Here is a 25,599-nt window from a genome sequence, read left to right as displayed (position 1 = left end):
ACAAAGGCAAAGCATTCTGGGAAAGTGGCATGCTGTGGCCCCAAGTCATCATAGTCCTTTCTCCTTACAAGGCGGTGTGTCCAGCAACAGTGGCCAGGAATAACAGAAGTGGAGATAAGATGACAGATAAGTGAGCTGACGGTTGCACTCATATTATTTAGGTATGTGGTAGGTGATAACCAAGGTTGTGAGAATGTTGCGCTTTACAACTGTCATCTGACCATCTTTTGAATATCCTGTTACTGCCTATTGAGTCAACTTCCATCTTGGAATTCAGGCCAAAAAGAGAAGAAATATATTTTTGTGATGCTTAATGTCTCTATCCAATTATATTTGCTTGGAACAACTATGTATTTATTTGTGGCCAATCAATCAGCTGTCATTAATAAGTTATGGGTGTCCAAGTACTTCCTCCCCGTCAATTCAGAAGTTGAAACTGAAAACCTTTGATGTATTGAAGACCCCTAGATAACCCAATTTTTCATATATTTTCGAAGCCTTTTTGTATAAGTATTCTTTGGGCCGCTTTCGCAGACGGATTAAGCCTAGTCTACAGTCGTACAAAAAAAAATACAAGCTCAATGGGGTTTTCTATTGAACTTCATTTTTTTTGTCTTAGACAAGGCTTAATCTGTGTCTGCAAAACTGGACCAAAATGTTTAAGTAAAGGATTAATGTTTGTTTCACACATATACTGTTTTACCATTTTTATTGAAAGTGCAATATAATTTGTTCACCAACCGAACAGATGGGCTTCATAAACTAGCGCTCATAGAAAATGTAGCAACAACATGTTAGGTGTCTGTTAAAAGGTAACTCATATTTTCTAATACGTGTAAAATACATCTTACTGTATTTAACTGTTAAACGTATTGTTGTACATCAGTCATTTACAAGGATTATAATTTTTTTCTCTGATGGATACATTTGCAAAGAAAAGCACCCCCTTGACTAAACGTTTAATGAAAATAAATAATTTTAATCAGAAATGTTTGTAACATATAGACTGTAGTTTACAGTCTATATTTATCCCCAATACATTATATTTTAAAGAAGCTTAGTCAAAGAATTCATTATTTTGTCTTTTTTACTGTAAACCACTAGTGTTCCTATTAGCCTTATAGAGGTAGCATTGGGTAGCTAATTTTAGAAAAATATTCAATTAGATTCAACTTTATTGTCAGTAAACAGGTACAAGTACAGTACAACGAAATGCAGTAACTATACATTTTGAACAAAACTATTCAGGAGGGAAATATTAGAATTTTTTTTAAGGTTTATCATTCACTCAGTGCTTCCATGATCCAAGACTCCTTACTTTTCTTCAGTGACTCGCCTTGCTCACTCATACACACAGCTGGTGGCAGCCTGATACAAATCACACTGAACAAAATTATAAACGCAACACTTTCGTTTATGCACCCATTTATCATGAGCTGAACTCAAAGATCTAAGACTTTCTCTATGTACACAAAAGGCCTATTTCTCTCAAATATTGTTGACAAATCTGTCTAAATCTGTGTTAGTGAGTACTTCTCCTTTGCCGAGATAATCCATCCACCTCACAGGTGTGGCATTTCAAGATGCTGATTAGACAGCATGATTATTGCACAGGTGTGCCTTAGGCTGGCCACAATAAAATGCCACTCCAAAATGTGCAGTTTCATTGTATTGGGGGGGGATGGGGGGGTCCAAAAACCAGTCAGTATCTGGTGTGACCACCATTTGCCTCACGCAGTGCAACACATCTCCTTCGCATAGAGTTGGTGACGTTGATTGTGGCCTATGGATTGTTGCTCCACTCCTCTTCAATGGCTGTGCGAATTTGCTGGATATTGGCAAGACCTGGAACACACTGTTGTATACGCCGATCCAGAGCATCACAAACATGCTCAATGGGTGTCCGGTGAGTATGCTGGGCATGCAAGAACTGGGATGTTTTCCAGAAATTGTGTACAGATGCTTGCAACATGTGATAGTCATGGATGAACGGCACAACAATGGGCCTCAGGATCTCGTCATGGTATCTCTGTGCATTTAAAATGCCATCAATAAAATACACCTGTGTTCGTTGTCCATAACACACGCCTGCCCATACCATAACCCCACCGCCACCATGGGCCACTAGATCCACAACGTCGACATCAGCAAACCGCTCACCCACACGACGCCATACACGCTGTCTGCCATCTGCCCTGTATAGTGAAAACCGTGATTCATCCGTGAAGAGAACACCTCTCCAAAGTGCCAGACGCCATCGAATGTGAGCATTTGCCCACTCAAGTCGGTTAAGACGACAAACCGCAGTCAGGTCAAGACCCCGATGAGGATGACGAGCATGCAGATGAGCTTCCCTGAGACGATTTCTGACAGTTTGTGCAGAAATTCTTTGGTTATGCAAACCGATTGTTGCAGCAGTTGTCCGAGTGGCTGGTCTCAGATGATCTTGGAGGTGAAGAAGCTGGATGTGGAGGTCCTGGGCTGGTTTGGTTACACGTGGTCTGCGGTTGTGAGGCTGGTTGGATGTACTGCCAAATTATCTGAAACGCCTTTGGAGACGGCTTATGGTAGAGAAATGAACATTCAATTCACGGGCAACAGCTCTGGTGGACATTCCTGCAGTCAGCATGCCAATTTGCACGCTCCCTCAAAACTTGCAACATCTGTGGCATTGTGCTGTGTGATGGAACTGCACATTTTAGAATGGCCTTTTATTGTGGCCAGCCTAATGCACACCTGTGCAATAATCATGCTGTCTAATCAGCATCTTGATATGCCACACCTGTGAGGTGGATGGATTACCTCGGCAAAGGAGAAGTGCTCACAAACACAGTTTTAGACAGATTTGTCAACAATATTTGAGAGAAATTGGCATTTTGTGTACATAGAGAAAGTCTTAGATCTTTGAGTTCAGCTCATGATTAATGGGTGCAAAAACGAAAGTGTTGCATTTATAATTTTGTTCAGTGTAAAATCAAAGCTCTCCTACAACCAGATGATCTTGGAAGGTGTTAACCTATTGTGAAATGGGAAAAAATATAATCGTAACTATTAGTGGTGTCCCCACCGTCCCACCCAAAATCTACGCTCTTTAGTGTGTGTATGTGGGTGGGCGCGCGCGCGCACATGTGCGCATATCTGCATGTTTCTGTGTTGGTGTGTGTGAATATGCGTGCACGCGCACCAGAGCCAGCACATTATCTAGGTGTCACCTCACCGCCCAACACCCAGGGAATTGTGGGTGGTTTTAATTAAGCACTGCGGCAGCAGCAGAGTGTAATATGGGTTAAACACAGCCCAACTCTCCTCTCCCAGCTCTATCTAATCTGTAAAGATTACTCTCTGGCTTTCCAATGAGACATTTACAACCCTGCTAGTTCTGTATGCCAGGCCATGGTGTCTACATTTAAGATTTTGCTAGAAGCAAGTTCTAAAAAAGGAAAAGCATTATTCCACGAATGAGAGTATTTAGATGCCTTAGAAAATGTAGACCTTCAGAAGATTTTGAAAAATGGACAGGGACTGCTGTCCTAGATTCATGGTTCCACCATTGGAGATTGAGGACAGAAAAAAGCTTGACTGGGCTTTGAAGGACAGTAACCCTTGGTGCTCGGTAGACGTGCACTACAGTCAAGCAGGCGATGCAAGCTTCAAATGGACGCTCCTGATGGTTAGAAGGGGGAAATGAAGTAGTTCAGAGTCATTTGCTTGGTAATGATGGAGGAGACTAGCATTTGACTTAACAGTGTGTCTAGACGTTCACCAGAAGGCCAGTGGGTGGTGAGGCGGTGGCTCTCAGCCTCTGTCAAGAGGAAACTGGGGTGAAGACGGATGGGGCCGCCACAGTGGAAATATTCATACTGTACAGTTTACAAACCACCTCACTACTGCCATAGTCTGACAGATGTTCCAATGTCTATCTTTAGAAAGGAGCTCACCCAGACATTTGTTTCACACACACACACACACACACACACCATAAGAATGACACACACAGACACATATACATGTTTGTGTTTCTATCCTTGTGGGGACCTGAGACCTACCTTGATCCAGAAGTCCATGTTTGATATTCCTCAACCTTAACCTAACACTAATCTAAACTAACTTTTAAAAGTAAGTTGCACACACACACCCACACACAGAATCTGGGGCAGCAATGAGAGCTTCTTTCTGTGATATGTGCCCGATGTTATTTATTTTACAGAACATGTTGCCAGTCTCTCCACACACATAAAGACACAGAGAAACAAATTCAAACATAGACATTCACACAGAACACACCTCCATACCCAAAGCCCTATTTACAGCTGATTCTAACACAGTACATACTGATGTTGTGATGTCCTCACCCAATGTTGTTTCTGTACACTTACGCCTGTTAGAAACATCTAAACCTGTCTAAAAATGAGGACATCCCAACGTGGACAAGATCAGGACCCAAGACTCATTCTAGAACCAGGTAAAAATGGGGCAATGAACAGTACATCTGTGCCACACTGGGACAGAGAAGCTTATCCACATTTGATGCAATATATGACCACTGAACAGCAGGGCCACCTGTCGCATCACCCGCCTCTTACAGCAACCACTCGCAGCTTTGTGAGCCAGTTAACTTCAAAAACCTCAACTTAGGACCCGGGGGGAGGACAGACAGGAAGGACAGAGAGACGCATAAGGAGAGGATGAAAGAAAGTGATATAGATGTACACGTCCCATTGCTCTACGCATCTGTCAGTTGTTTTCATAATTGCACGGCTAATTGCCCGCTGGCAAAGGGACCACTCAGTCCTGCCATCCTCCTAGTTGCATAATAGAGCTCCTGTGAATAAGGAAAGGGTGAAGGATGGGGAGAGAGAAATAACTGAGGATGAGACTGGAAGACAAGAGGTGTAGGAGAAAAAGGGGTCAGAGAGAGAGTAGGCGACAAAACGGGAATGCAGTATGTAGGGCTGGTTTTTGTAAATGTCACCAAGATATGACTGCTATGACGTTCCTACATTTTATGACACATAGCCTATGTAGCTGGGTAAACCTAAGTAAAGGTCGGTCCATAAATACTTTAGAAAGTATAGAAATAGTATCATCAAACACCTTATACATGTTCACATTAAAAACAAATACATAATTTAAGATTGTATACTAATTATTAAGTAATTAATAATATGTAGAAATAGCACATAAGTATTAGTGAATGTGAGAATAACAATGAATAAATCCGTAAACGATCCACTATTTACGAATCGGTCACCAATGCTTTATTATCAGTTGTTACATTAAGTGTTACCGGTTATTTTTTGTTGGTATTTCTCACCCTAGCTCTTACATTTCAGGTTGGAGATGTACTGAACCTTTCACTAGCTCTCCCTGTAAAAAGATAATGAAAGACAGGTGCATTGGAGGAAATGGACTTGTGCATTGGAGTAAGTGGACTTGTGGGTCAGCAGCAGGCTCAAGCAGGCTATGTTTAGCATCATTGTGGGTGTTGAAGTCAAGGTTGTCGATCTTTTGTATTGTGGTAGCAACATCATGTTATGGGTATGCTAAGGGATTTATTTATAATCAGGGATACCTGGAGTGTGTCGGACATGAAATAAAAATGGATGTCCCTTCCTTCCGCATTACTTATTTTCAGGTCACCTTCCCTCATACCCAGAGACAAAAACAATTAAACATGAAGTGGCTAGCAGAGAACCTGCCAAACCTTTACACTCATCAGAGCTCTACCTTTGCAGTTTTAGAATCTCATGAGCATCAAATAACTATATTCTGCAGCAATGTTTATAGTGCAGTACTGTGGCCCAGCAATTTTTTAGCACACAGAGCTGTGGGTTCAAAGGTTGTGGATTCACAGACAACCGCTGTCTGGGAGGTCAAGGAGGGCAGAATATTTTCTTACACCTCAGATCATTCTACAGGCATTTGTCCCATATATGTTCCTTTGAAACAAAGGATCACATGCAACAATTGAAATAAGGGAACAAACATTTCATTTGAACGATATTCTTTGATGTAAATAGTTTAGAATCATGTTCAAACATGATGAAAATAATAGCAATCTTTAAAGGCACCATTATTTTTAACAGTGACACGTTAATGATTTTACATCCTAATTGCTATAACGCACTACTAATTGTTTTAATTGGCAAAATGAAATGCACTGTCTGTCTACATAAACTAATTTATGATACAATCATGAAGAATGGAGATTGAAAGTAAATAATGCCTTCTCCACCACTACAATGTTTTGTCCTGGTAGCCTCTCAGCCGCTCAGATAGGGGCATGCTCTACCTAGCATGTATTGGTTCCTTTATCACCATTCCTTAGGCCCATTCTGTTGTATTTATAACCAACCTCACCACTAGGAACCCCGAGGGAGGGATGCTGATATGCATTGACCAAGAAATACAACAATACCAATAGATTGTGACCAACAAAGACGTCTGAGCCACTGCCTCTAATACAAATGTATGGATGTGGCATAGGTTTGAATATGGCCCACTGCTCATTTGGCAAAAACTCTCTCATCTATCTTTACACACTTTCCAGACAAATAAAGCATAACAAGAACAGAAAATAAATCTATAAATAAAAGAAAATCCATTAGGTCAGTGACAGGCTCAACATTGATGCCAAGACAAGGAATGGTGCATTCTGCAGCCGAGGTGACATTTTGGCTATTATTATTATGAAAATCGTGTATGTTTGGAACAGTGCTACAACTATATCAAAACCTCAGCACAACGGAACCAGTTACCCAACATCTGAAGAACATCGCCTGCAGTTTGACCTCATCAGTAAATTTGAAAAAAGGTTGTTTTTGACATAGTGGCTGCACATCATTACTGGGCTATGCTTCTATACATTAGCTTTAAAGGGGTAATAAGTAAGATTTTTACTGTACTACTAGAATAAAAACAAGCAAAAATGGCAAGTAAGACACCTGCAGTAAATGTTTTAAGTAAATGGTTCAAATAATATTTTTCTATAAAATGTATCAGAGTGACTGACATAATCCCCATTTGAACATTCTCACCAGCCCGTATATCAGTTGACTTGTAATTGCCTTAGTCTCATTTTAGACACTCAGAGTACTATCCTTCCCTTACCGGTCTCATAGGGAAGACAAGGAGGTAACAAGTCGTGTTATTGCTTGGAAGCAGTGCCCCTTTAAGTTATGGCTCACCCACACAAACATACATTTTTCAGTTTTGGTTTTAACTACCTTTTACTGACATGGAAACAGAAGAAATTAGCCTACAAATTCCATAGGTATTAGCCTAGATTTTAGTCCAATAAACAGGTAGGCCTACTTAAGTATGATCTACTGAGCCACCCAGAGACATGTTTTAAAGAACAAGATTAAATCAGGTAATCACTTTCAAAGCACTTTCAGCTTTGCATTACAAAAAAGCGCTTTAGACTATTCTGTGAGGCTCCATTTCCTAGTTACCTTTTCAAACTTTTACCAAGGACAAACAATATCAAGATATGTGTCTTCTAAAGCACATCCAATGTCATTCTGACTCTTAACATCCTGCTCACACAACCAGGAAATGTAGACTGGAATCCTGTAGACTGGAATCAGAAGGAATGCACTCTCTGGTCCAAAAAACCCATAAGGTCCTGGCCAATTGTACCGACCTTTGTGATACCCTTGGAATAATCTTTGAGCCGGATTTAAAAAGTCTGTTTAATTTTACAGTCAGTTCCTAGTTTCAAAGAGCACCAATCACTACATTTCATTAGTCTTGCAGTCTGTATCATCAAATTACAGTGCGGATTCAAGTCACATCAGCAATCATGTGTTTACTAATAAGTTAAGTAACTCCTCTGTAATTGGGCAATTCAGTCCAATGCCGTATGGAATGACTAGTATATTCCCCATTATCTCTGAAATATAGCATGCGCCCTTGACTTTTTACTAAATAGAAAATAATCACATCCATGTAACCTCCTTGGGCATGTAATCACGCATGGGGCTGGTTTGTTAATACTTGGTTTTGATTTATTTTCCTTCACAAAAGGCCAAACCCTTCTCTTCCAACATTTCATTTTCACTGATGTCACTCCCGTTTATCATGACCAAAAAGTAAACTCAAAAGCAAACATCGCCCACCAGGGCACTGTACCGTCCAAAACTAATTTGCCCACTGTTGCTTGAAATCACATCATTATATGTGAGCCTTGACAAATGATCAACGTTTACAAAAAGTATCTGTCAGTGAGAGATTATAGGTATGCCCCTCACTGCAGGGACTAGGGAGTGTGACAATATCAAAAGAAATAGGAAAGCAACAGCCACGGAAAAGTTAGAAGAAGGATCGCTAGATCGAAGCCTGAGCCGGGAAAGGGGAAAATCGTCTGTTCTGTCCTTGAGCAAGACAGTTAACATTGCTAATTGGTCCTGTATGATGTTAGTTACTCTATGTTTGTCTACCTGGAAATAATTACTTTTGGGGGGCTCCGTCATGGTAATATGGATGTCCTGGGAATATCCACTCCTGAACTTTCTTGCTTTCAGTTTCATCAGTCTTGTTTAGTATTTGGTATATAGCGTTTAGATCAGTTCTACATTAGCCTCCAACAAGACAGCAGCTGCTCTTCCTAGGGAGTACAGACAGAACTAATGCATACATTGCATATCTGGTAGCATTGAGGGTAACACTTTGACACCTTCAAAATATCCACACATTGCACATAGTAACGCACCTTATGTCCTCTCAGCTTTGAGCAACTAGAGATTGACATGCATGTTATTGACATTTACAGTCTGTGTACCTCTGAGTGCAATATGTGCTGCTCTGTTCACGACTAACTGCTGTTTACCAATGACCTTCTTAGACACAAGTGGACCGTTGTAAAATGTACAACAAAATTAGACCCTTTAGGACCTTTATAGTTGAGTGAAATGTCAACAAAGCAGAGCAATGTTTTGTTTAGGACTTATATATATTTTCTTTTTTGACACATTTGAGCCTTCTTGTTTTGAGTATGAAAGATTACTATCTATAACATCCAGCAGTTTATTTTCTTCAACTTTGTCAATCAGCACTTTATTCAGTAACATACCTACAATGGATAAAAAAAGTATACACACCCCTTAAAATGCCAGGTTCTTGTGATGTAAAAGAATGAGACAAAGATAAATCATTTCAGAACTTATTCCACCTTTAATGTGACCTATAACGTGAACAATTCAATTGAAAAATAAACTGAAATCCTTGAGGAAAAAAAAAGAAAATAAAATTCACAATAACCTGGTTGCATAAGTGTGCACACCCTTAAACTAATACTTTGTTGAAGCACCGTTTGATTTTATTACATCACTCTGTCTTTTTTGGTAGGAGTCTATTAGCATGGCACCTCTTGACATGGCAATATTTGCCCACTCTTCTTTGCAAAAGGGCTCCAAATCTGTCAGATTGTGAGGACATCTCCTGTGCACAGCCCTCTTCAGATCACTCCACAGATGTTTAATTGGTTTCAGGTCTGGGCTCTCGCTGGGCCATTCCAAAACGTCAATGTTCTTCTGGTGAAGCCATGCTTTTGTGGATTTGGATGTGTGCTTTGGGTCGTTGTCGTGCTGAAAGGTGAACGTCCTCTTCATCTTCAGCTTTCTAACGGACGCCTGAAATACGCCTGGTATTTGGAACTGTTCATAATTCCATCCACCCTGACTAAGGCCCCAGTTCCAACTGAAGAAAAACAGCCCCAAAGCATGATGCTGCCACCACCATTCTTCACTGTGGGTATGGTGTTCTTGGGTGATATGCAGTGTTGTATGCCAAACATACCTTTTGGAATTATGGCCAAAATGTTCAACCTTGGTTTCATCAGACCATAACACATTTTCCCATGTGCTTTTGGGGGACTTGATGTTTGTTTTTGCAAACTTCAGCCGGGCTTGGATGTTTTTTTTTTAAGAAAAGGCTTCCGTCTTGCCACCCTACCCCATAGCCCATTCATATGAAGAATACAGGAGATTGTTTTCACATGTAGCACACAGCCAGTACTTGCCAGGAATTCCTGCAGTTCCTTTAATGTTGCAATAGGCTTCTTGGAAGCCTCCCTGACCAGTCTTCTTCTCCTCTTTTCATCAATTTTGGAGGGACGTCCAGTTCTTGTTAATGTTTCTGTTGTGCCATATTTTCTCCACTTGATGTTGACTGTCTTCACTGTGTTCTATAGTATATCTAATGCTTTGGAAATTATTTTATACCCTTCTCCTGACTGATATCTTTCAACAATGAGATCCCTCTGATGCTTTGTAAGCTCTCTGCGGACCATGGCTTTTGCCCTGAGATGCAACTAAGAAAATGTCTGGAAAATCCTACTAAAACACCTGAACTTTATTTGTGATTAATCAGAGTCACTTTAAATAATATCAGGTGTGTAATGAATTCTATTTAACATCCCCAGTTATAAGCCACATCCCCAGTTATAAGAGGGTGTGCACACTTATGCAACCAGGTTAGTGTAAGTTTTTTATTTTAAATGTTTTCCCCTCAAAGATTTCAGTTTGTTTTTCAATTTAATTGTTCACATTATAGGTCATATTAAAAGTGAAAAAAGTTCTGACAGGATTTATCTTTGTCTCATTCTTTTACAACACAAGAACCTGGCATTTTCACAGGGGCGTGTAGAATTTTTGTATCCACTATATAAGAGGTTTAGGATTCAGCAATTGATTTGTGCAAGTTATTTAACTTTTAATGCATTAATTTAAATATTGAGAACCAGGCAATAGCTATTTTTTATTATTGTAGCCAACATGTATACAGTTGAGCAACATAGGATTTTTTCAAGGTCAGTGAAAGTCATTAGAAACCGAAAAAGATTATGGCCCAACGCTCTGTCGCTGGTTTATGGTTTGTCCCTCCTCGGCCAACTGTCAGTAGTACCCCACAGTTCTTACCGTTTCAGAGATGCTTGGGCCGAGTCATCTTGCCATAACAATTTGAGGCTTGTCAAAATCACTCAGGTCTTTACTCCAGTCCATTTCTCCTGCATCCAACACATTGAATAAAACCATTCTACCCTGACTTTGATGTGCCCTTGTTAGGAGATGATCAACGTTAAGTTTTATCTGCGAGTGGTCATAATGTTTTCTCTCATCAGTGTATATGGGTCAGTGTAAAATTAATACTGTTTTTTAAGGAAAGGTTAATGAATCATTTAGTTACAATCCTGCTTCCAAAAAAGTTGGGACACGGTGTAAAATAGAAATAAAAACATAATGCAAAGATGTGCAAATCGTTTAAACCCTATATTTAATAGAAAATAGTGCCCACTTTGAATTTGATGCCAGCAACACGTTTCAAAAAACTGATAAGGTTAATTGGCAAAAGGTCAGTAACATGATTGGGTATAAAGAGAGCTTCCCAGAGAGGATGAGTCCTTCAGAAGTAAAGATGGGGAGGGGTTCCCCACTCTTTTACGTTGAGAATAACAGTGTGTTTGGGGATCTCATTATCAATGGTACATAATATCATTAAAAGATTCAGAGAATCCAGAGAAATCCCTGTATGCAATGGACAAAGCCAAAAACCAATATTGGATGGCCGTGCTCTTCGGGCCCTCAGGTGGCATTGCATTAAAACAGACAATTCTGTAGTGGAAAACACTGCATGGGCTCAGGAACACATCAGAAAGGCATTGTCTGTGAACACAGTACATCACAGCATCCACAGAAGCATGTTCAAACTCTACTGTGCAAAGACAAAACCATGTATTAACAAGATCCAGAAACACTATCAACTTCTCTGTGCCAGAGCTCATTAATAAATTGGACTGAGGTGAAGTGGAAAACTGTGCTATGGTCTGACAAATCAACATTTGAAATTGTTTTTGGGAGTTATGGAGGCTGTGTCCTCTGGGCTCAAGAGGAGAGGGAAAATCCGGCTTTTAGATATCGAAATCGGGTCGTCGGCCAAAAATGTTTGGGAACCCCTGTGTTAAGGCACCATTAATGCTGAACAACATATACAAGTTTAAGAGCAACATATGCTGTCATCCAGATGACGTCAGGGAAGGCCATGCTAAATTTCAGCAAGACAATGCTAAACTGGCCTGCCGGCTGTCCAGACCTGTCACCCTTTGAAAACATTTGGCGCATTATGAAACTAAAAATAAGATAAAGGACACCCGAACTGTCGAGCATCTGCAATCCTATATCAAGCATGAATGGGGTCTCCTCCGTTCCCAAATGCTTACAGAGTACTGTGAAAAGAAGAGGTGATGCAACACAGTGGTGAACATGCCCCTGTCCCAACTTTTTTGAAACATGTTGCGGACATCAAATTCAAAATGGGCGTGTATTTCTCCAAAATCAACCCAGGGCAGGCGCCAGGATGAATATATGAGGGGCGTGTCTTATCACTTTCGGCCCCAGACAAAAAATAAATAAATGTATATATGCATGTTAAGCCGACCGAAACACTTGGATCACAACTTTCGGATTGTGACGATCGGACCAGGTCGCATTCATATACGATCGGCTATGTACATGGAGACACAAATCTGAGGGGGCACAACTTTCTACCTGAGGGGGCAATGCCCCCTTTTGCCGCCCCCGTGGAACCGGACCTGAAACAATAGCATTTTTGATATGCTGTCTTTGTACTGTTTACAATTAAATTTAGGGATAAATGATCTGAACATCATTGCATTCTGTTTTTATTTGCATTTTACGCAGTGTCCCAACTTTTTTGGAAAAAGGTTGTATATAAAAGTAACCCACAGGACTGAAAACTAATGAAGTAAAGGCATTTCTTCTTCACTAGCAAACACAGTCATTGGTAGTACTTGTGAAATATTTACTCAAAAGCCACCTTTGGATCTTTGCAAATGAAGTTTAAAACCCTACTTCACTCTCAATAACCTTATTTGAGAACAGTTGAAACCAACAACCAATTAAGTTTAATATGATTTCTCAAATTGACTGTGTGTTTGCCAATCTGCTATATGGTCTGACTTATTTGCTATTCCCTTGCTTTGCCTCATTCTGCTCATCCGTTTTTCTAATCTATCCACAGGGATTTGGCAGCTCAAGCAATCTGTTTCTTGACAGGCACTTGCCTATCAATATCCATAAGGAGGGATTTCATAAATGCTTGAAGTGCAGTATCAGATTATTTTTTATAACACACATCAGACCAACACATATTTCTGTTCAATATAGGGATAATTTCAAAACTTCTTATGCAATCATCTTATATACAAATTTAGATCACACCTTTGGAACTGTTGTGGAGTTTTTATTATGGACACCATATTCATGGGAGTGGATATTGCTTTTAAGCAGATTTTTGCCTCATTAGTAAAGATGTCAGCCATGCAATGTGTTTGGTTACAATGTGTTTAGATTAGATAGTTTGGGTAGGGGTGTAGATGTTGCCATTTTTACAAAAACACATCTCAAAACTAAAGAGTTTGAATTACAAGCTTTAAGTTTAACATTTTAGTGTCTCCCCTTGTCAAAGTACTGGACATAAATCTGCTAACCAACCTGTAAGCTGCAGTTTGTTAAACTGAAATGATTATATTTTCATATACTTCTGATTGCAGCACATGCCTCAGATAGGGAGTCTGAGTTAAACCTAAGCCTGTTTTTCACTAAGCCAACATGGATTAATCAAAAGGAACCTATACTCTACAATAATTGATTTCATATTGACAAATGTCTGAGATAAACATAGGTTTATTAGTTCCTTTCAATTAGATATTAGTCACCATTGCCCTGTGGTACTTGTATCAGCTATGTCAGAACTCTGAGAGCCAAACCTCGCCTTGTCAGTAATATATATTTTTTCTATATTAGTGAGCAAGCGTTCTTACAAGAGATTTACCAAAGTAAATTCAACTGTGTTTCTGTTATACCAGAAGCTGAGGTATCGCTAGAATATTTGACACGTTTTTTTAATCAATCAATCAAATGTATTTATAAAGCCCCTTTTAGATAAACAGTTGTCACAAAGTGCTTTAACAAAACACCCAGCCTGAAAAGAGCAAGCAATAACAGTGTTGATGTACAGTGGCTAGGAAAAATTCCATAAAAGGAGCCAAAACCTAGGAAGAAACCTAGAGAGGAACCAGGCTATAAAAACAGCTCTAACTTCAGACCGGCTGACATTTAAGCAAATAAGAAAATTGCATGTACAACTTGTTCGAATGATAAAATCTGATATATTCTGATACAATAGCTAATTGTAATGGGAATTAAGACACATATTGGAAAACGGGAAAACTATAGAACAAATTTTGGAAAACTGGAAAATCCTGCCACAACAGATAGTGTTGGAATCTCTCCCTATTACTGATTGATGCCTTTAATTGTGTCATGGTGTAGGTGAGGCAGGACACGAGGCGCAGAGCTAGGGAACATCCTTTTAATGTTTCTCTCCAGAAAACAAGCAGAAAACAACAAAAGAAGAGTATGACCATGAACTGAGGCACAGCAAAACACAACACTAACTGCAAACAATGACCAACGAACTGAAAGGCAAACAGAACAACATAAATAGAGAGCCCAATTAGAGACAACGAGACGCAGCTGTCTCTAATTGGGGACAGCAGAAAACAGTACCGCAGAGATGCCTAGAGGCACCCCTGTAGTCAGGTCCTGACTGTGGCACCCAGGTGCATGCAGATGCCTAGAGGCCCCCAGCCAGGACCTGACAAATTGCCACCTTTCTTAGAGAAAATGTCAATTTTTATCCAAAGTAATGGAAGAATAACTGATATTAACTTTTGTTAACAGACAACTGTTTTTGCTAAGTCCACAGTTCCACAGAAAAATTTGGTCTTCGATGCTTTACTAGTTATTGGCACTTACTAATCCTCAATGGTTGACAAACTATCCCAGTCTGCTGCTGGTTACTCCTGCCCCTCTGGAGAACTAACTCATCTTTTCTAATCAAAAACCTCCCATGTATTAGCTAAAATGTTGTCATGGGTAAATATACAGCTCTGCATTCTGAACCCATATCAGGCGGGTTTTTGATCTGGGCATAGTACTATTACAACAACTACATTGGTCATGAATTATATTACCAAAGCCTTGGGTGAGAAATTATATTATGTTGCCCTATTTATTATTCTGTCAAAAGCTTTCAAAACAGTAGATAATTCCATTTTGTTGAAGAAACTGACCTTAGGAATGACCACAGGTCTGCTAATGGTATGAACATAACCTTAGCAATAGAACACAGGCCATTGTAATTAATGTAGTCTCAGTGGAATACGTCACATTCTATACGTACATCTGTGACACCCTATCAGGAATGATATGTTACGTTAGATTAGGCTACAATACCATGCGCTACCAAAACAATATGAATCTACAGAAACGTATCATATGTTACGAATGCTACTAAAATGTATCATATATTACGAATGTTATTGAAACATATAATATCTAAAGAATTTACACAAATGTATTTTATTTTGCGAAAACATTTTAGTGTTAAAATTAGGTATCACATCACTGGGGTAAACGTTAAGGTTATGAAACGAAAAAAGTTTTGTTTATGTTTAGGTATCATAGTACTGGGGTTAAGGTTTGAGTGTCTAAGGTTTGTGTTGAGTCCCCTACTAAAATGCCCCATCTATTTTACTCTTACTGCACTCAACACTGGTTCTAACGGCCAGTGTTTACTCAAACATTACTTCATATAACGTAATATATCTTACGAATTCGGCTGTAAGTTTTATGCAAAAAAATTTACGTATGCACCCTGTAACCAGTCTATTGTAACAGACGGAGCCATATAGACATTTCTTCATGTTCAAAACAGAGTTTTCCAGGGTTTAGTCTGTATATTAATGATGTCTGTAAATCTGGATATTTATATGTGGATGAAAAAAAGAAGGTATCTCCCTCCTTTGCACAAGCTTTTGTACAAGGTTTTGCACATTGGATTTTCAGTACCTACGACATTTGTTTAAACTGAATTATAGGCATCAGATTTTCTAATTTAAGGTCACCCTGTAAAGCATTCCAAGATCGGAGTAGCTTAAAAAAAGCTTGCAGCATCTCTATGACTGCATTTCTCCACTTCCTTTTAGAGGTGTGTGTTTTCTGCATGCCAGCTTTATATACAAACATAAACCAATTTCTGGCCCTTCAGGAAGAAATTGAATCCTACCCAATAAAGTGTCCCAAAGACAAAGATGTACAGTCTGTAAAAGTTTGCACTTCAATTAAAGTCAAAACGAAATTTGTCATTCTGGCTAACAATGTTTTTCATTAGGACCTGTGTGTTAACTGTTATGAAACTCTGCATGGAAAAAAGTTCTCAAGCCATTGAGAAAATCTATAAACAGGTTATACATCTTGCATCTTTCTTTTGGTGTACAAGCGTCTTGTTATACTGTACACAACCATGAGCAATATGTTCTTTAAATAGTATATATATCCACGGTAGAACTGTTTACGTTGTGAAAACATTTCTGAGAAAAAACAATGAGTTGGCTTGTTATGCAGCAATTTTGAGTCATCAGTTTCATGACACAATAATTAGCATCATGTTTTAATCACTCACAAACAAAAGGGAGCGTGTCTCACTCCAACCTCAAAAGTATTCCTCACTTTCATCTCTCTCACTAGCCTTTTTATCACAAAGCTCAGCCATGGCCGGGTTAAATCAGCAGGAGCTACAGTATGAACAAACATTGGTAGGTGAACTTTACTTTGACTTTCTGTATTTCCTTCTAAATCAGGTTTGAGTCTTAAGCTGCTGTGCTGGGCATGTTCATTTTGGTAAAATAAGAGATCAAATCAGAGGTCATGACATGCTTATGGCAGAGTGGTTTATGATTTCAATCTCACAACATGTAAAAAATAAATAATGTTTTAAAAAGCCTAAGTTAATTAGTCTAAGCTCATTCAGTTAGCCACAGTGAATAATCTAAGACATTTATATACAACAAGACATATTACCATGTTGAATATTAATGGATTAAATCACTCTTAGGAAGTGAGTATGGATTTAATTTCAGAGTATATTTGAAAACAAGTTCTTTGAGCATGTCAATCAGTCTCTACAGGTGCTCAGTATTAGTGCTCCCAATGCAAAGTGTTTATTAGGTAATTGTAATGGTCAGCCTGCTTGTCTTCATCTCATCTCCTTCTCCACTTATTCTTTCAAATATACAACGTTCATGATTGTCTCTAGTACCCTTTGGGGGGAGTGTACACAAAAGAGACCTAAGTCTTAGCTCAATACATGGATAGCCGTTTGGAAGAAAATATAATAATTTCCATTATTACTTTAGAGACGATTGACTATTGTTCAAGTACTTACACTCTCTGTTTCGTATGTTACAGACTACTAATTCAGATCTTAAATAGTGCGTGATAGAAATCAATCATTACACAGTTGATGAAATGTTCCATGTTTTGTGAAGGACAGCAGATAGCATAGGAATGCCCAATCACTGTTGTAGCACCCACAGATGCCATGCCCTGACTTTATATCACTTTTATATACTAGGATCCTCCATTTGAAATGTACGCTCCAAGACTATCCTCAGTTTAGTATACCTTGCTGCAAACAAAGCTGAATCATTGGGATCTCACAATGATTTGCCAGAACCATCTGAGTTTGGCGAGTTTAGTACAGCAATTGAATATGGTTGCCCTTCTGCGTCACACTCAAGCGTCACCTAGTGGCGGGTTGGTTGCCTGCTTGTTTAATCAAGGCAGAACTCTGGCATATAAGGACTCCGGTAGACTTCCTGGTTGAGGAAGTGCATTATCAGAACCAGAAGGTGCTTCAGAGGACATACAGTAATCTGCCAGTCAAAAGTTAGGACACACCCATTCACTTGAATCTTTTGACTGGTACTGTATATCTCAACATTGACTGCCCCCAATCCACTGGAAGGGGGTGATATTAAGCAAAGCCTTTGTCACACATTGAACATGAAATTGAAGTTTTACAGGAACATTTTAGCTTTACAAAAAGGATTTTAAGATGGTCTGATATAAGTTGCATGTTGTACAACATTTTTGCTTAATGGATGTTACATTCCATGTACCACTCATCCCCATTTTCCCAAGATTGCAAAAAAAGCTTTAGTCTGTAATTGTTCATTAACATCTCATCTTCATGACAGTGAAGTGGATAATCAATTCCAAAACATTAAAAAAGTCAGAAATATAATTGACTGGAGAGCTTTTTTGAGACTTGACCTCCAACAGATCAGCCAGCGCCCAGCATCATCAGCAGTGTTTAGCCAACAAACAACAGGCTCACACTATAGGGGACATATTATTAGTAATATTCTACCTGATCTGAGGGATAAACAGTGGCAGTAGTAGTGTGTGATGAGTGTGAAGTGTGTGCCTGTGTGTATATACATACTGTATGTTTGTTCAACTTTGGAATCCATGTTAATGTTACTGTACATGTGATATAATGTATGAACACGTGTGTCAATGGAAAGAGCATGCCTGTGAGAAGATTGTGGGCAGAGTGTAGAGAGCTAATATTAATTACTGACACGGTACAATGAATTCAGACAATTGATAATCATTGACGTTGATAATTTTTCATTTGACCACAATTTTTAACAGTTTTATGGCCTGAAGGAAGAATGCTTCTGATGGGTGCTGTCTTGAAGCTCTAGTACCTTGCACCGTGCCTGACATATTTATATTTGCTAATGGACTGTATGTGATATCAAAAATAACAATGATTATACACACCAAAAAACTGGAGCAGTTACTAAAGTTCACTAATTTCCTCTGAGTGTGGACCGGCTGTGCTGTTTTCACCAAGCATTCATGACGTACATCAAAACCATTCTCAACCAACCCGGTTCTTTAAAATTTCAAAATCAAAGTAAAGAATACTTTTAGCCCCACATAATAAGAAAATGCAACTTTCACAATGAGCCAATAGTTAGCAGTTAGCAGTTAACAGTCAACTGACTAGCTTTTTACCTAGCTAGGACACCTGCAAAAACATTTTAAGACTTTAAACCTTGCTACTACATTAATTTTGTTGTCAGGTACAGAATGCAAACAATGTTGAACTGAAAATAAAGAGGTCTAAGTACTGCTGCAGCTTGTGGTAAGAAATGTGACCTGGTAGCTGTTTAGCAAAACATTTCTGTCCTCTATCTTTCACTACTTATGCCCTCTAACATTCACCACCAATAAAGCATACAATGCCCGAAAAAAAACTACAAACTTCAGGGGTTATCATTTTCTATTTATATATTTTTCTTTTAATGTGTTTGTTTGCTCTTCTAACCCTCCCTGTACGTTCCAGATGTATGGTCACTACACCCAGGACCTGGGGGCATATGCTAAAGAAGAGGCAGCTCGTCTGAGGGAGAAGAGCGGACGGAGGCCCTCGGCCACAGAACGCTCCCTGTCCCTGGAAAACCCGGACTATGACAATGGCCGCTGTGGCAAATGTTGCAGTGAGTACTATCTGATATTGACTAACATGTTTCTTTGACCATAATGTTACCAGACCATATTCTCTCACTAGTTTTCTGTCTGTCTCTGATCATATTCTGACCACCCCTAAGAGCCTGGTTCCTCCCCTAAGAGGTTCCTTCCTAAGTTTCAACCCTACTGGGAGGTTTCTCCTTGCCACATTGCATCAATTATTGTTGTTGCTTGCTCTTTAGGGTTTCAGGCTGGATATCTGTAAAAGCACTGTGTGACAACTGTTGATGTAAAAAGGACACTGTAATGCAAATAAAAACCGAATGCAGTGCTGTGCAAATCATTTAGCCCTAAATGTAATTAAAAATAGTACGAAGACAATATGATGTTGGAACTGAGAAATGTTATTGTTTTTGGAAAAATACATGCCCATTTTGAATTTATGCCAGCAACATGTTTCAAAAAGTTTGGACAGTGGCATGTTTACCACTGTGTTGCATCGCCTCTGCTTTTAACAGTACTCTGTAAGCGTTTGGGAACTGAGGAGACCAATTGCTGTAATTTTGAAAGTGAAATATATTCCCATTTTTGCTTATATAGGAATTCAGCTGCTCAACAGTTTGAGGTCTCCTTTGTCTTATTTTCCGTTTCATTATGCATCAAATGTTGTCAATGGGTGACAGGTCTGGACTGCAGGCAGGCCAGTTTAGACTCTTTTAATATGGAGCCATGCTGATGTAATACGTGTAGAATGTGGTTTGGCCTTGCCTAGCTGAAATAAGCAAGGTCTTCCCTGAAAAAGACATTGTCTGGATGGCAGCTTAAGTTGCTGCAAAACCTGTATATATTGTTCAGCATTAACGGTGCCTTCACAGATGTGCAAGTCCCCCATGCCATGTCCATTAATGCACCCCCATACCATCACGGATGCTGGCTTTTGTACTGTGTGCTGATGTACTGTAATGTGAAGCTAGATGGTCTCTCACCTCTTTACTCCGGAGGACAGGGCATCCATGATTCCTACCACAGGACAGTTTTCCATTTCACCTCAGTCCATCTTAAAGGAGCTCAGGCCCAGGGAAAGCGGCGGAGGTGGTTCTGGATTTTGTTTATATCTGGTTTCTTCTTCACATGGTAGCATTTGAACTTGCATTGCATAATGTGTTCACAGACAATGATTTTTGGAATTGTTCCTTTAGCCCATGCAATGATTGCATATCATTGCATGGGCTAAAGGATTGCAGAGGGCCCCTCTGTAGTGCAGAGGGCCCGAACATCACAGCCATTCAATATTGGTTTTCGGCCTCATCCCTAGCATATAGAGATTTCTCCAGATTCTCTGAATCTTTTAATGATTGTATGTATGTATTATAGATTATGAGATCACAAAACATTTAGCAATTTTACATTGAGAAACATTATTCTTAAATTGTTGCACAATTTGCATGCAGTCTTTCCCAGTGTAGTGAACCCTTCCCCATCCTAACTTCTGACAGACCCATCCTCTTTGGATTGACCTTGTAATACCAAATCATGTTGCTGTCCTGTTGCCAATTGATCTAATTAGTTGTGTGATATTCAACCAGGTTTATGTTTTTAGCATTACACAACTATTCAGTCTTTTGTTGCCTCTGTCACAACTTTTTTGAAACGAGTTGCTGGCATCAAATGTGGGCATATATTATTCAAGAAACAATAAAAAAATTCAGTTTCAACATTTGATATGTTGACTTGTGCTATTTTCTATTATATATAGGGTTGAAATGATCTGCACATCATTCCACTCTGTTTACATTTTACGCAGCGTCTCAAAATGTTTGGAAACAGCGTTGTAAAATAATGTCATTGATTGCAGACACACTCCTTCTTTGGAGTGTGTCTGCAGATAGTGTGTGTGTGGGTGTGAGTGAGATTGAAAGAGAGAGACAGTGAAAGTGTGAGAGAAACAGAGAGAGACACCTCTTTCCATGTACTGTTCATAGTGAAAATAGTGAGTGACTTAAAGGGATACGCCCACCGTGTACTAGAACAGAAAACAAGACACCACACCATTCTACATTCTAGGTATTAAAAGCTAAAATAAACAACACAGGTATTTCTAGGGTATTAAATGAAAGACTGTACATGCGCAACATGAAGCAACCACATTATTTAGCCACGTTTTCTGAGTGGTCAATAACTATTTCGTCATCAAAACCCAGCTATTTTGCTCTATTTTGTGCAATAGGAAGAACATTTCCGGAGAATTTACACCACCATCTGTAGGTCTGATAGGCAATATCAGTATGCTGCAATCAGGATTCAAACCTTGTTTTTAATGACACAGCTGTGCTCGTGAGCAGGGTTGTAGCTACAGCTGGGAAATGTGGGGATGATGCACGGGGACCATGATTTGGCAGGGCCCACTGGTGGTAATAATGTCAGTGTCTTCAATTGGTGAGGGGGCCCAGGCCTATATCTTTTCAGGGGGCCCAGGATTCCTGGGAACAGAATGTGTCTTAGTATGCTGTGCCACTCAAGAGCCTCCTGCCTTCCTTTTTTATTGATATTTGCAATATATGAAATACGTTTGTTCACTGTCTGATTTTAAAGATTATTAATAAAATATATAAATCCCCAAAATATGTCAGTATACCTGCACACATCGCCAGTGGGACAAGCCTATTAGCTAGTCCCAAAAACGTTGTTTTATACAAATGTGATTTATTTATTATATTATTTATTTTGCTTCTGAAATGAAAAAAGTAAAAGGAGTTTTACGTAGTTCAGCCATTGGCGTATCAAGTACTACACAGTCCTATGTTCTCATACTGTCATTTGTTATTTTAACTTTGATAATTGACATTTGTAAATATACAAAAGTGCTCCTCTTGTCGTACCTATGGAGAGGCCCATTCCACCATTAGATCTGAAGTAAAATGATGTGTCCTGAAACTGTCACCAAAGATTAATTTAAGGGCACAGTGAAGTGAGGCAGTTGCTTGCCTATAAATTGTATCACCATATTCCAAGACTGACATAAAAGTGGCATAGGTTGTATTTTAAATAATAACTTGTCATCAAGCCAAATTACAAATAATTGTTCTATTTGTAAATTGTCCAGGGTAGTGAGTTGAGAGACCTAGAAAATAGCATGTTTTTCATAATGTTTCATAGTGAGTTGAGAGACCTAGAAAATAGCATGCTTTTCATAATGTTTCATAATGTTAATTTAGTAGGTGTTTGGTTGCTCACAATTGCAGAGAAATACAGTTCTGTATTGTTAACTTAGATATAAATATATATAAAAATTAACTATATATAAAAATACAATAAAATAAAAACAAATACTCAAATTAAAAAAAATATAAAAAAAATTAAAACATCATAATAATAAAAAATACAATAAAAAACATATAAAGATTAAAAATAGGATAAAAACATAGGAAGCTATAAGGCTAAACAGTGTGGTTAAGTTTAAGTGCTCAGTCACAGGAACGTGAAAATAGAAGTATTTTCAACCTGGATTTAAAAATGGATATGTTTGGGCATGTCTAAGATCTTCAGGTAGTTTATTCCAGTTGTGTACAGCATAAGTGATAAACGCAGCTTCCCCATGTTTAGTTTGGCTCTGGGCTCTACTAGCTGACCTGTGTTCATGGATCTAAGAGCCCTGCTCGTTTTATATTCTTCAAACATATCAGAAATGTATTCAGGTCCTAAACCGTTCAGAGATTTGTAAACTGAAAGCACCATTTTGAAATCTATTCTGTAACTGACTGGAAGCCAATGCAAAGATTTAAGAACTGGTTAACCTTCTAGCAGCAGCATTCTGATTGAGCTGCAGCTGTTTTACAGTCTTTTTCGGGAGTCCAGTTAAGAGTCCATTACAGTAGTCAACCCTACTAGAGATAAAAGCATGGATGAGCTTCTCTTGGTCTTTTTGGGACACAAAGCCTTTGATTCTGGCTATATTTCTTAGATGATAGAATGCTGTTTTGGTGATCAATTTTAAATGTGATGTCTGAGTCTATCAGAACACCAAGATTACGCACTGGATCCCTGGTTTTAAGGGACCAGAGAATCCAGCTCTTTAATAATACTTGTTCTTTTATTTTTGTTTTGCCAAACAATTAAACCAAGTTTTAACTTGGTTTAATTGTAGACATTTTTGGTTCATCCAGGTATTTATGTGCTCTATACAGTGACATACGGTTCGAGTGACATATATATTTGAGTATCATTGGCACGGCTGTGGTAGTTAATGTTGTTGTTCTGTAGAATTTGGCCAAGAGGTAGCATATAGAGATTGAATAAAAGCGTTCCAAGAACTGATCCCTGTGGAACTCCGCATGTCATAGCCACCCTATCAGATTCATGATTACCAATGGTGACAAAGTAATTCCGGCCATCTAGATAAGATCTGAACCAATCAAGGACTGTCCCGGAGAGTCCTACACAATTTTCCAGCCTATCTATAAGTGCTCTATGATCTACAGTGTCAAATGCTGCACTGAGATCTAATAGAACCACAAGTGTTATTTTATCAAAATCAGTATTCAGCCGTATATCATTTAAAACATTAATCAGGTCCGTTTCAGTACTGTGGTGAGGTCGGAAACCTGACTGAAATTTGTCTAAAAGACCGCTTGAGGTCACAAAATTGCTGAGATGATTGAAGACAACCTTTTCAATGATCTTGTCTATAAAAGGGAGATTTGATACAGGTCTATAGTTGTTCATTATAGATGCATCCAGTGTTCTCTTTTTTAATAGGGGCTTAATGGCAGCAGTTTTTAGAGTCGTTGGGAAGATGCCTGATTGCAGAGAGTTATTAACTATATGCTGTAGGTCCATTGTTATACATTTTAAAAATGTATTTAAAATGTATTTAAAAAAAGTCTGATAGCAGTGTGTTTTGAGACAGCAAGTGGAAGCTTTAAGATGCTGAACTGTTTTTGGGGGTACCCTTCAATGTAAAACAGAAGTATTCAAAATAAATAAATTACCTAGTGTATTTTCTTTGCACTGGAATTTATCTTTGAATAGGGCAGCCCCTCCTCCTCCTCCTTATATATTCATATAGCCACATTTTTCAAGTGCTGTCTCATTAAGAGTAGTAGCACTACAATCTTCTGTTAGCCACGTTTCAGTGAGAAAAATCTAGGTTGTAGGATATTATAATGTCATTTACCAAGAATGATTTGTTGGCGAGAGATCTGATATTAAGTAAAGCCAGCTTAATAGATATAATAGGGGTTCCTGGACTAGTAGGTTGACGTGAGGAACAAGGAACTATTAAGCAACAAGGCAAAAACAATAATCCACACAAAGTGGAGAGAAGACTCTGTGATGTGCTCCGGGTCCCTGCTATTGTGAAAATAGCAATGGCGACTGTTTTGAGTACAGGCTAGGACCCAGTATCTCTATTCCTGTGTTGATTAGAAATAGAAGGAACCGTGAGCATGCAACCCATAAATATTTCCTAACTTAAGACTTAGAACTTGACATTGTTTAAGAATCTAGAAAGTCTTCAACAAAGGGATGAAGAGTTGATTTGTCAGCAATCTCAAGTTGAGATTGGGCAGCTATATGCGTTCAATCATTGTAGTGACCTGGATATATTGCCCTCAGAAAGTATTCAGACCCCTTCACATTCTTTACATCTTGCTGTTATAGACAGTTAATTATTGATTTAATATATTTATTGCCCTTAATCTGCTCACAATACCCCTTAATGTCATTGTAAAACACATTAGAAGAGGATCCTTTTGTGTGTTAATAAAGACGTGAACGGGGACATTATAAGCTGGTTGTCAACCCTGTGGTAAGTCATTCCCCTTGCAGAGGGCAGCGACGTGATGGAGGAACATGACAAGGCGAGACTGGCGAGGCGATCACCCGAGATCGAGCGGCCACATTTCAAAAGCCCTTTCATAAACATCCTCCTATCCCCTTACATGTCATTAGCATAAAGAAGCCGTCCATGGAAGAGGCAGGAGCAGGGAGGGCTGTGTTTTATGGTGGCACTGCTTGGTTGACTACATTAAGTGGTTAGTGGTTACATCAATCAATCAATCACATTTATTTTATAAAGCTCTCTTTACATCAGAAGCTGCCACAAAGTACTTGTACGGATACACAGCCTGAAGCCCAAAGGGCAAGAAATAAGCGTTAAAGCACAATAGCTGAAAACCGAAGGGCCCATTCTGCT

At 39.0% G+C, this 25,599-nt stretch overlaps 1 protein-coding gene across 1 annotated transcript in view; it reads left to right on the top strand.

Annotated features, from left to right (window-relative positions):
* The first annotated feature begins 16,559 nt into the window (after nucleotides 1–16,559).
* Nucleotides 16,560–25,599, top strand: part of LOC105016082 (chloride channel protein 2) — a 72,006-nt gene continuing 62,966 nt past the window's right edge. The window contains exons 1-2 of the mRNA XM_010879701.4: nucleotides 16,560–16,678; nucleotides 19,282–19,435. Of these exons, the coding sequence (XP_010878003.2) occupies nucleotides 16,634–16,678; nucleotides 19,282–19,435 (199 nt within the window). The 5' untranslated portion in view covers nucleotides 16,560–16,633. The remainder of the gene's footprint in view (nucleotides 16,679–19,281; nucleotides 19,436–25,599) is intronic.

Source organism: Esox lucius, chromosome 1, assembly GCF_011004845.1.
Source record: "Esox lucius isolate fEsoLuc1 chromosome 1, fEsoLuc1.pri, whole genome shotgun sequence".
NCBI classification, from domain to species: Eukaryota; Metazoa; Chordata; class Actinopteri; order Esociformes; family Esocidae; genus Esox; species Esox lucius.
The sequence above is the reverse complement of the archived record's forward strand: the minus strand, read 5'-3'. Positions and strand labels throughout refer to the sequence as shown.